The sequence below is a fragment of the Odontesthes bonariensis genome, chromosome 5 (genome assembly GCF_027942865.1).
Source record: "Odontesthes bonariensis isolate fOdoBon6 chromosome 5, fOdoBon6.hap1, whole genome shotgun sequence".
In the NCBI taxonomy this organism is placed as follows: domain Eukaryota; kingdom Metazoa; phylum Chordata; class Actinopteri; order Atheriniformes; family Atherinopsidae; genus Odontesthes; species Odontesthes bonariensis.
The window spans coordinates 15515530-15528119 of record NC_134510.1 but is presented as its reverse complement, the minus strand read 5'-3'; the positions used below and the strand labels follow the sequence as shown (position 1 = coordinate 15528119).

The following is a 12590-nucleotide window of genomic DNA, read 5'->3' as shown; positions in this document are numbered from 1 at the left end:
AAATAATCCAGCTCTCATCTTTCTGATTATTTTTTCTTGGTTATTGTCAGACAGCTAAACTAGAAATTATGACTGAAAGTCAGCTCAGTTTATCTGTCATCTCACACAGTTGCTTAAAGCTTTTCCAGAATATTGCTCTGCTCTAATAAAATTCAGATTTTATTACTGCGGCGTCATCTGACAAAATCCCCATTTAAGAAGCTTCAAGTCAACGCCTGTGCAGTGAATTCAGCTATAGTTACATGTACGATGATCTCCCACAGAGAAAGTTAAAAGCAGCAGAATGTCTTTAACGCTTTCTCACACAGTCCACAGCATCGCATTGTCAGTCGATAACTCGACTCAGCTCCTCTGCATTTATACGGAGACAATGACAGTGGTCCACTTTAGTAACTATGCTTATTGAAATCAGGCAGAACATGACACAGTACACACTTATTTAATACACCACATGTAAACTGTAATGTGTTAAAGAGAAATACTAGAGAAATATATTCATGAGTCCATTGAGATACTTTTCAGCAAACAAACATCTTGTTTTGACTGGTTTTACGTTTTGGTATTGGACCCCCAAGATGAATTAATCCACCCAAGGAAAGCCTTTGGATTTCCTGTTGATTATAACTCCAAACAATTAAAGATATCCCATATTAAGGGACTATCTAATAACATTATAGAATGAATATTTCCCCCAGTCCCCCCCCAGTTAAATGTGCTGCCTCTGAACTTTCTGTCATTAGTCTTACACACACACACATATAGTAACACATAGAGATACACATTGAACACACAGTGTTTTTATGGCCCACAGAGAAGCATTAGTATTGATGAAAGGTTCTATTAGAAAAAGAAGCAGATTGTAGTCTCGCGTTATTTCCCATGAGAAACTTATCTCTAAGATGACTCAATAGAACTTCAAATTTAGGAGACCAGGACTGAACTAAAAAAGAAAAATTACGCCGTTCTTTTAAATTCAGAGAAGCAGAAGAAAAGAAACATGACATTTAAAAAAAAAACTTTATTTACTTTATCAAGATTATGATCATCTTGCAGGAGACCAGTTAGATTTGCTGGTTTGTTTAAAAGTTTCAGTGCAAAGATTAAAAAATCAGAGGGGGCAGCAGAGTTCAGGAAGATTATTTCCTTTGAGAAAGGAGAGTCCCTAAACAACTCACTATAGTAGCAACATTTTATAATACCTCAGACCGTTGATTATGTTCATAACAGAAAGCACCTTGTTTTAGGACAGAGCTGACGTGGTAAATAACATATATGGGCTATTTTCTTTGCAACTTCTACATGATATGACGTTTATATTGAGACCAACGTGTGCTGGTACTTTCACAGCCTTCCTCTCGACAACTGTTGAGCTGCCTCAGTAAAAACATCTCAGAAACAGATGAAAAACGTCTCTCTGAACAACAGCACAACTTCAAATGAATTAATGATAAAAGCAAATGTAGACACACACTCTGATTTATATATACAAAATTACTGTTTGCTTTATGATGTTACTTAAACAAGTTTCCATAAATTTCCAGGTCATGTTTGGTACTATAAGAAAACACATTACAGTTATACACCAATCTATAAAATTTAATAGTGAAACTTTTTTCCACCCTCACAATTCCTAACCACAAATAAAGAGAATAACTTATAAGGGAGCTTAGTTACCAGTTTAAGCCAAGATAGCGAGGTGGCTCTCAGGATGACTCCTTCACATTTGTCCAGACAGGAAGAATTACTTCAGGTACTCCAGATTCTTTATGGGTTTACTTGATGCTGACTGCAAATATTCATGGTCTCCAGATGATGGTTATTAAGGTGCTTTGTTACGCCTTGACTTTTCCTCTTTCACTCAGAGTGAAATGTCTCTGTAATACTTAAGGTACAAACATGAAAGACCAGTTTAAAACACTGCCTTTGATTGCATTAATCCTGCAGATAAGGTACTTTTGTCTCCCCCTTGTAATTACAATCACAGCCGGGATATTAAGAGTAATCACATAAACACTGATGTTGCATGTTTATGAAGGTCGCCTTTAGGTGACCTTGTTCAAATATTTTACAAATACCAACCAAGAGAAGCGACTAAACAAATGTGTCCACCTCTCGTGTTTGTGAGAGATTATGTAAAAAATTATGGGAGCAAAAATGGAAAAATAATTAAATAAATATGTAATCCTTATACTAAGAACAAAAGCGAAGGATTTTAATTTTATTATACATGACAATTTCATTAAAGAATACGAGTTATTGTTCTTCTAAAAGGCTGGAAGTCCTTCAAAGTCTTAACACTTTTCATCATCCTCAAACATCAGGTGAACCCGACATCTTTTCCTGATATAGTTACTTACAAAGAGGATTTTAGTCACTTAAAGTCGAAGAAAAGCATGTAACTACTTCAGTATTATGAAAACGAAGCCAATACACCTGCATTGCATTTATGTGTTGCTTTGTAGTCATGGTAGTCATGGAAGTTTCGGCCTATGTCCCATCATCTATAAACCTTTCTTTCTTGTATGTAAATTAAACCCTCACTTCATCTTCTGGACTTTCCACTTTTACCTGTGACAGAGCAGCCTGCTGGACAATAATTGGTAACACGTTCTTTTTCTTTTTACAATCATCTTATTATTAATCTATCAACTGCCCCCCGCACTGTGTTCACTTTGCCACCAGCCTCTCCTGAATGTCTGACAGTGGAGAACATGCTGGTTGATAAGAGCAGGAAAAAAAGGATCCATCTCATAAAGAGGTTTCTGACCCACACAACACTACAATTAATTCAAGCACCATGACTCACCAATTGGAGAAGGAGAGACAGAGAGAATAAACTTGAATCTTTTCTTTGAAAAGCTGAGTGTTTTTTTTAACTGTTGAGTCGCTATGAGCCACAAACCTCTGCGTACTGCCTTGTTTGGGTATTCTGAGACAGACTGACACACTATTTTTTTTTTCTTATCTCAGCATAGGCTCAGCATCACGTTGTACGTCAATGTAAGATGTACCTATCCAACTTGGCACGGGGAAACATATCTGTGGACATCGACTTTTGTAAATAGGTTTAATAATTCAAAGTAGAAAATTTCTATTGAAGTCAACTGTTCACGTGGATATAACCAGCAGACCACAAAAGAGATCTACAAAAGTGCATTGTAATAAATTCAGAAATAAATAGTGTATCTTTGTATCAAAGATCTGATGGACCGGAACTGATAAGATTTTGAGCTCAACTTGTATTGAGTTTGTTAAACATGAAGTATTGACAGATCACATCATATAGAGGGGAAAAGAGATGAAAAGTACTGGCAGAAATAAAATCTCAAAACCATCTGGGATTTATCTTTTTTCTGAGACTGTCTTCCACCCAAAGACTTGCCCATGGGGCTTTTGTTCGTGTAAGCATGGATGGTCCATTTACATTTATAAAAAATACGTGACCTCAAGTGGCTGGGAAAGCAATTGCTTGGGAATTGTAAGAGTGGCATCAACATAGTAACAGTTGTGCCTTCATAGTAAAAAGAGTGTATTTCATTTCTCTTCTGGCCCTAACCAGCTAATGTTATTGCCTGTGACAAAAGTGTTTTAGTAAAGTGTTGTTGTCTTTCTGAATGAACGCTTCTCAGAAGTGAAAAACCTGCTGTCAAAAATTGGTGTTGAACTTATTTCATGAACCTAAGAATTATTGAAAGTACTGCGCATAATGGTAAAATACTCAAAGAAAGAAAAAGTTCCCATATAATATCATGAATAATATCATTACATTATCAATCTAACTCAACCATACTTAACAAGAAAATGTGAATCTGACTATGCGAGATAATATCTTATGTGAATTATGCAAAAAGTCATGGTTACATTACTGAGCCCAGCATACAATTTTCCCCTCAGCCGAGGATTTGCTTGGAACCATCAGGAAGCAAAAACAAATCAAGCAACAACCTCAAGGGAACCATTCGAGTTTGAAACTCAAATACAGGTCATATCTCACCACTGCATAAATCAGCATTATAAATAACCTGAACAAGCACCAAGAGAAAATTTACCTTCATTCACCTGACATCGTCAGACCGTTAGCAGCACGAACAACACAAGCCAACAGCAGCACAGGGAGCCTCACATACACAGCTCCTGAGAAGAGCCACAGCATCAAACTAAAGGCAACAAATACCTGTTGAAGTCAAGCTGCGGTCCTTTTCAGCAGCCAGTCCTTCAGGTTCGGTTCAAAGCAGAAAAACTCCAACTCCCTACCGGGTGAGACTGATGCCCAGCAGGTAAGCTGAGTGTCCTCTCAGCAGCAGCAGCAGCTGGCAATATATTAAATCTCAGTTATGTGCTCCACCTAAATAGATTTGATCTCTCTGCCGACAAGCCTTAAAGGTCCCAGCAAAGATTTCAGGCGCAGCAAGGAACAGAGCTTTCTTTTTTATCTATTTTATAGACCAACCAGAATGTATCCCAGTTGTCCTTTCGCCCCGAGCTTGTTTCAGGCTTTTTACAAAAAGTTATATTCAAAGGCTTGTGGTCAAAAACTCCAAAAGTCTTTTCCAATGCAAATATTTCAGCCTGCCTGAACAAAGTGGCAAAGCCCTTGTTGTGACAGTGGCAGTCTGTGAAATGCTCTCGAAAACCGTTGATAGTGGAGAGATGTGAATGACTTTTCTAATTTCGGAATTTTATCAAAACCAGAAAACAAGACAAAACCGGCTTTCTGCTCACACCATTTATGTATCAATATTGTATAAAATCTGTATAGTTTTATATATTTTTTTAATAATATGTTTTTTTAGTAGATCTCCAGATTGAAACTGAACTTAATACTCAAGGAATGCAGACATGTAGTATATGGTTTGTACAAATATGAATATGCACCTTCTAATAATCGCTCCAACTGTAGTGGGTGTACAAAACATACTCACTCAACTGCCAGCATGCACAAGAGGAAAAATGTATGTGGCTCTGAACATCTGCCAAACATCTGCCAAAGGGAATTTGTAAATAAACATGTAAAATAAAGAAGAAGTGACGATCATTCATAGGATCCTGTAGCCCTCATACAGATTCCGGTAAAAGCAGATTGAGCTTCATTGCACAGGGAGCATAACTTAGAGCAGAAGGCACTTTTTTACATTTACATAGCTGTTTGTGTTTCCCACTTTATAATTCACATCTTTTCAACCCCAAATAAAAGCCAGGACCGGTCTAATGAGGCTCACAGCTTTACTTCTTCTTCTACTTCTAAAATCCTGTGGGAGGAGAGTGGATTAGATGGCTTCAAGTCAGTTGTCTGTTTGCCCAAATGCAGACACAAGGAATTAGATTTAGAAAAATTAAGGCTTCAGGCTGTTGGAGGAAAAAGGTAAACTAGAAATGTGAAGATGTGTCTTTGAACAATCAATAGATAACAGTGTGTCCGTTCTTCCTAACTGTGTGCAGTAGGTAGGCCCTAAATCAAGTTATAGAGGTGGTTTGAAGGTATTCAAAAAGCTGGTTTTGTGTTTGTGCATGAGTTAGTATTAGACATTACAGAAGTGGAAGTGACAGTGTATGGATGCCTACCCCTTAAAAATTTAACAGCAGATGATAACAGTGTTCTGTCCATAGGAAGTCCAGAGGTGCAGCTCCACATGCCTTTGGCGTGACAAGTTTTTCATCTCATGACAATCTCACCTTTCACTACTTTATTCTCTCTCTTCAGAATCGCCCCAGGAAGTTAAACTTGTAGGCTATGAGCTACTGGGATTGAGGTGGGATGAAGGTTTGTCAGAAATTCTTCAAAACCTCCCTGTAACTGCCACAGTAGCTCAACAAATGAAGGACAGGAAACATTTTCAACAAACCCTGCAGGTAAATCAATGTGCGTCAGAGAAATAATGGAGACACACTGAGGGAGGACTGAATAATTGTGGGCTTAAACATTTTTTTTCTCTCACAGAGAAAATAAACGTTTGATGTATCCATTAATTTATTGGTCATATGTTTTTTATGGCTAAGCTATTACCATAAAAACATCATGCTAATTGATGAAGAAATCGATCATTTGTGAATTGATGCTTCAGCTTGAACAGTGTGTTCACAGCTACAATATTACAGCTTTAATGTACCTTTTACAAGCTAGTTGCTTTATGGCCACTTCTTGTTGAATTTCCAGTGTGCAGCTCAATAAAATGTGCCCATCAGCCTCTTTTCACTCCATTCATCCTCTCATTACAATATATATATATATATATATATATTTTAATAATGAGTTCAGCCTTTCTTTCCTCCCTATTAGACTTAAAAATATTTCGTATGTGAATCAGAACCTTACTACTTAATACTTTCTGGATCTGTGTTTCAAACCCAGTCTCACAGAATATGAAATAGTTATGAAAACTCAATCTATTGATTTATTTTCACAGGCAGGATTTTTGCTGCTTTCTCATGCTGAAAATCCCACATTTGGAGTTCAGAGGGTTTGGCTGGTGGAGCCAAATACCCCACCCTCAAGTTAAAAGCCGCTGTTTTGCACATCGCAAAACTGCCTGGTTAGAGTAAGTTGTTAAAACCTACATGGTTATGGTTAGAAAATCATTGTGGCTTATGTTACAGCTGTCACTGTAATAATGTACTGCAGTCCAGATGTGAAGGAAAACATTAAAATCGCTGCCAAAGAAAGAGAGGATAGAGATCCCTCATGTTACACACTCACAACCACCAGTGACAATTTGATTGATTTCTTTAGTGATTAAGTTGCAAATCCCTTCACAGACTTTCAAGACACAAATACAAATGAAATGCAAGTTGCACCCAGACTACACCAACGCATTGTACTTCACTTTAAAGAGACTTTCAGCTTCTCTGCATGGGATGCCACTTATTCAATCCATCACACTGTATGTGTGTGTGTGTGTTGTTTCTCACCCAGGTGTGTGAGATGCTGGCATCACAATTAAAGCTGTTTCCTCCTCTAGGTTGATGTGTGTGTGTGTGTGTGTGTGTGTGTGTGTGTGTGTGTGTGTGTGTGTGTGTGTGTGTGTGTGTGTGTGTGTGTGTGTGTGTGTCATCTGTGCATCCTTAGCATGTGAACACGCATGTTTGCGTCTTCAGTGGCGTCATTGCTTGCAGTTTCTGCGCCAACAGTAGGTGCCTCCCACCAATATAGGCCCCTCCCATTTCCTCTCTGGCGGTATTAAATATTGCTCCCCCCTCTCTCTCTCATTCTGTCACAGCCACTACGTTGACGCAAAGCTCAGCATCTTCAGAGCATCCTGTCCTGGTCTCTGCCAGTAACTGCAGGTAAGGACAGAAGAAATGCATTGCAGCTTGTGTACTTACTTATTGTTATGCATTTTTTGTTGTTGTTTTCTTCTATTTCTTTTTTTGTTGCAACTGTGTAATTACACACCGACCACAAACTCTTAAAACAAAAATGCTTCTCAGGTGGGAGTAGAGGGAATTCTTTCTTTTCACTTGATTTCAAATTTCTGTTGTTTGGCTGGCTTCATTCTTATTTATTTCCCCTGAATAATCTTTTTGATTTTTCATGAGATTTGTGAGAGCCTAAATCCAGCAGCTGTATGTTTGATGTGAAATTTTCAGTGGACAGGTGTCATTCCTAAAATGGGCTTGTTTCTCCAAATTGTTTAAAAATAAAACCAATAAATTATCATGACGCCTGTCAGAACATTGAAACAGGTTGATAAACAGAATATTTTTAATGAAAATAACAAGATAATAAAACATAGTCAAATCTACACCAGAAAGAGAATTTTGAGGATTGCCCAAGGGCAAAAACATCCTACTTTCTGAGTGTTTAAACAATGATATTTGCTCTTAACCTCCAACTGGAGCTAAAATTCTGTCTGTTTGTGCATTGCATTTACATTATGTGATATTGATATACATATCCATTACGAAGATAAAGACAAGGGCTCTACTGATAAAAGAGACAAAAATTCCCAATGAGTGTTGGGGAGTTGAGGAGAGGAGAGGCTTTCACACACAGTACCACATCATTACCAGCCCACTGAATAATGAGTGAGAGACAATGACCAGCTGCAATCAGGAATTATATTAGCATCAAAAGAATGACTATTTACACCACCACTGAGCTAGTTTAAACAAAAGTATTCAAATGGACTGATGTATTAAGTTACAGTGATAAAAATCAATTCTCAACTTCTCAACTTGGATCTCTATGGTTTGGTTTAAAACTAAAGAGGGGAACAGATTCATGTCAATGTGCTATAGTGTACCAAAGAGCTTTGGTAATGTTTGAAATAATCATGCCCAGTTAACACCAAGTAGAAAAAGCTTTGAGCTGTTAAACTGCACTGCAGAAATCTCTTTCAGCATATTAAGAGCTAAAATGATGATTAGGTGATCGAAGAAAGTGTTTCAAACTGAACGTAAAGGCTGATGCTGTGACACTTCTGCACCATATCATCAAAATTTTCCAGTTTATATGTTTTTCTCAAGTGTACCAGCTCAACAGTTAGTAAAAAAAGAGAAAAAAAAAAAGAAAAAAAAGGGGAACGAAAACCTTCCAGTGAGTAAATGCGTTCACTAACTGAGTGAATAAGAGAGCGCTGCTGTAATATAACCACTGAGATGGCCAAATGTTTCAGTTACTGGAGAATGAAAGCCTCTGAGCAACTGGTGTTGTTGGCTAAAATTGGACGTTTTGCGCTGAAAAAAAAGTTCTGGTATGAAGCATCATTCACAACTACTGAATGATACAGCATTGAACAATCAGTGAAACAGTCATACGGATGTCACATTCTATTATTTCAGAACACCGACCTACATTTCGTAGAGAAAATATATTATTATGTCAAAAACACATGATATTCTAATCATATTATGAGAGCTTAGAAAATATATCATCTCCCCGTTATTTGATTTTTTTTAATGTAATTTTGCTTTGAGCCCTTTACATGAGCGAGCTAATTGGGGGGGGGGGGGGGGGGGGGGGGGAGGAAAAACAAATATAATTTATTTACCCCGTGTGAGCATGTTAATACAATCTGAGCCCTGTTCAAATAGTAAGGCACGGAGCAAAATTAAGATTTTGAGATAATTAGTGTGTTTCCTTTGGGATTCTGCTGTGTTGCCAGCTATGTGTCCTCATCATATCCAAGCCACACAAAGCGAAACTGTTCCATCAGTCTGTGACAGAGCGAGGGAGCGTGTAAAAAGGATGAAATGATGTTTGCCGCAGGTTCCAGCAGAACCATCAAAGGTTAATCTCTTCCTCCACTGCTGTTCTTCAATGACTGTAAAAAGATTTATTGCCGCTTTCAGCTAAACCCATTTGAGCTGATTTATTTTTTTTTCTCCCGCTCAACAAGCTGAAGGGAGGCAACAAAAGAAGACAAATTGCAGTGGATTGGGTCAAACTTTGTTTTCTTTCTCTCTCTCTATCTGTCCAGTTATGAGTGTAGGTATCCGCCTGTGTGTTATCCTGGCGGCTTTGTCCAGCGGCTCCCTAAGTTCACCTTCACAGCCCATGGTAAGACACACAGATTTACAGCAAGACATTTTTTTTTTTAAATCTTTCAGCTCATTTGCAAAATTATTATTATTTTTTTAACATTAGTCAAGTGCTACATAAACACACTCTCTTTGCATTTAGGTGGAATCACATAGACTGAGGGATCCTGTATTAAAGTCAGGTATGATTCTATTAAAATGTCTTTCTTTACCATCCCAGAGAGCTGAGAGTATGGCTCATATGACAGAAAGTCTATCTGACCCCTCACCCAACCACATGCGCCAGGCCCGCTCAGCTCCAGCACCCCCCTCAGGACACTTCGTCCACTACAACCAGCCCCAAGAGGACACAGAGGCTCTGAACAGCCTGAGCAAGCTGCTGACCAGACTCATCTCCAGCAAAGGTGAGTGGTCAGAAATATGAATGCAGACTGAAGACAGGAGATGGACCAAGAGAGAAATTGGGGCCAACGTCTTTCCCTTTAGTCACCTCAATACACTCACATCATTCTGCTGGGCTTGTTTTTTTTCTCTCTTCCTTACACCTATCCTCCTGTCGACTGCCGTCATTCATGCTGTGTTTGCGTCCCACCATCTGGCATTTCCCACCTCCCTCTCGCTTCTTCCGCTCTCCGTCCATGCCTCCTCCCTGTCTCTTCCAGTTCTGCTTCCTCAGATTCCATCCACCAGCCTGCCCACTCCATCTTTCCCTCACTCGTCTCCCTACTTCCTGACCTCTCTCTACTTCCTCTGTCACCATGCATCTCTGCTTCTCTCTCAAGTCATCATTGTGTCAGTGGGAGACCTACTGAGCTCACTGGTCTTCCAGAGCACATAAAGTCAGAAATAAAAACAGAACAAGCCAGCAGGAGTTACTTCGACTATCTAATTCTGGAATTATAGACCAGTGTTAACTGAATACAGTCGGGTAGAAAATATTGCTCTGCCAAATTTTCCTCATCCCATGATCCCATGTCCACTTTTCTAGGGTTTCCCATTCAGACCAGAAGCTCTCTCACCAGCAGAGCCGTAGGCCCGAGCCACAGGATAAAGGACAGAGATTACCTCGGCTGGATGGACTTTGGACGACGTAGTGCGGAGGAGTATGAATACTCGCCATAATAAAGCCACAGCTTGCTTTCTTTGATCCCCTGAGTTACAACTCCCAACACCCTCAATCAAAGCTGGCAAAAACACAGAGCTCTTTTCACACTGCACTTCCTGTAACCCAGGTGACTAAACAAGATCCTACAATGAGCTCAGCATCAGATCCCTGTGGTCCGCAAACCCAAAAATCCATGCTGAACCTTTGTAAACCGTTTCTCACAGTATGTAACAAATACAAGATAAAGCAGAACTTAAGAAAACATCATCCAGTGGCGTTCACAGACAGGGCCGGAAAATAAGCTGGAAGGCTGTGGCTGCTGAGCAAATGTATGCCAGTGAGATCGAGTTATTGATGTTTTAGCTTTTCTTGTGGGATTTGTGACAGTGACAATAGTGATGATAATTTTAACTGGTGTGAACAGATTGACGGGTCTGAAATCATCAGTCTGTGAAAGGTGAAAGAACTGATCTATGGAAAAGTGTCTTCAGATTCAGATTAGATTAGTTCAAAGTAGTTCTAAAATGTTTCCTTTTACGGACATTTCATTATTTATCTTGGGTATCTCGGTCCACCAAGGTTTCTTTGGAAAAATGGGACCAAAGTAGGATTTAAGTCACTGTCTTCATCTGGTATCATAATGCACAAAGCAAACTAACTTCACTTCGCTGCAGCTTTAGATGAGTGCAGAAGAAATCTTTTCAGATTTCATCATCAGCAGATAAAGAAAAGAGATACAACATTTAACATCTTTTGATTTCAGTTGTTAAAAGTATCTGTATCCACATCCCTGAGCTGGATGTTCCCCTCTGGAGTTCTGCCTGCAGAGGGAAACCTTGGGATACAAACGTGCAGTGTGAAAAGCCCAAATCATGTTTTAGAAAGCACAGAGTGTTGTCCATTAGAGAGTCGCCAAGGAGTCTCCTCATCGTTGCAATACTGGAGTTCAGTGGCAGATAAATTCCAATTATGATTACGGTCTACAGATCAGATATCACAAGTATTATTGCTTTTTGGAAGACTATCATATATGTTTGCACTCTAAAAGAGTAAATTACTGTAATAAATGCTAACATGTTTCCAACTTTCAGATTGAGTATATGTCAAAATAAAACTCAGTTTTCCTCTGATATCAGTAAGAACTGCATTATTTGGGGGATAATCATTTATTAAAGGCCCAGATGGGGGTTTATCCAAAGCAATAGGAGTTGGTGCAGCTTAGGAGACTACTGTACTGGGGACTTCAGATTTCATGATGCAATTTTTACAAATTGTCTCCACGTTGACATGATGCCGAAGAGGAAGAAGAATGCTTCACAAAATCAAGCTCATAATAGGGAACTTTTTGCCTTTGATTATAATTGAATGAAACTCTCCGTCAAACATACCAATGACACCCCACTCACTGTAAAGCTTACAGAAGAAAGAAGTCTGTTCATGTCTGTCAAATACAACATCTGTTCTTACGGTCTTTACACAAGCTTTCATTTTCACTCCGATACAGAAGCCAAACAGAGAATAGTTGCAAATGCTCACAATGGACGACAGACGATTCTGACATTACACACAGAAACGGTGCAAAGCGCAAAAAAGTTTGGAACCCCTCTGTATTGATACTGGTAAGAGAACATGGTGATAAAACAAACTCCACTGTTGTTTGATAGAAGTAAGTGACATGCTTGAATTAGTTCTGTACCATTGGTTGAATCATTAGACCTTTGCACTGCCATTTAACCATTTCTGATCCATTGTGTTGACGCGGTAATGCTGATACACACCGAGGTGTGATGACATGAAACTATGACACAAAAAATAGGTTCTAAGAGGGTAATATTTATTTATTTTTTTAGCATATTTTATTGCTACATTTGGCTTTTTCCTGCACCTATATGGTCACAGCAAAAAGTGCACTTCCTTTGGACATCAAATGTTTCTTAAGAACAAATCTAAAGATGACATGCAGTACATGTGCTGTGCAAATATGGAAGCAAACGAAAAGAAATGTTAA

General features: G+C 38.8%; 1 protein-coding gene across 1 annotated transcript; it reads left to right on the top strand.

Annotated features, from left to right (window-relative positions):
* Nucleotides 1–7207: 7207 nt before the first annotated feature.
* On the top strand, nt 7208–11712 carry ccka (cholecystokinin a). The gene is made up of 4 exons (XM_075465022.1): nt 7208–7281; nt 9417–9496; nt 9698–9881; nt 10466–11712. The coding sequence occupies exons 2-4, from the start codon at nt 9419–9421 to the stop codon at nt 10597–10599; spliced, it is 396 nt and encodes a 131-aa protein (XP_075321137.1). The 5' UTR covers nt 7208–7281; nt 9417–9418; the 3' UTR covers nt 10600–11712.
* The last annotated feature ends 878 nt before the right edge of the window (nt 11713–12590 follow it).

Coding starts and splice junctions, on each gene's coding strand:
- ccka (XM_075465022.1), top strand. CDS start 9,419: ATGAGTGTAGGTATCCGCCTGTGTGTTATCCTGGCGGCTTTGTCCAGC. Junction 9,497..9,697: donor GTTCACCTTCACAGCCCATG/GTAAGACACACA, acceptor TTACCATCCCAG/AGAGCTGAGAGTATGGCTCA. Junction 9,882..10,465: donor CAGACTCATCTCCAGCAAAG/GTGAGTGGTCAG, acceptor CCACTTTTCTAG/GGTTTCCCATTCAGACCAGA.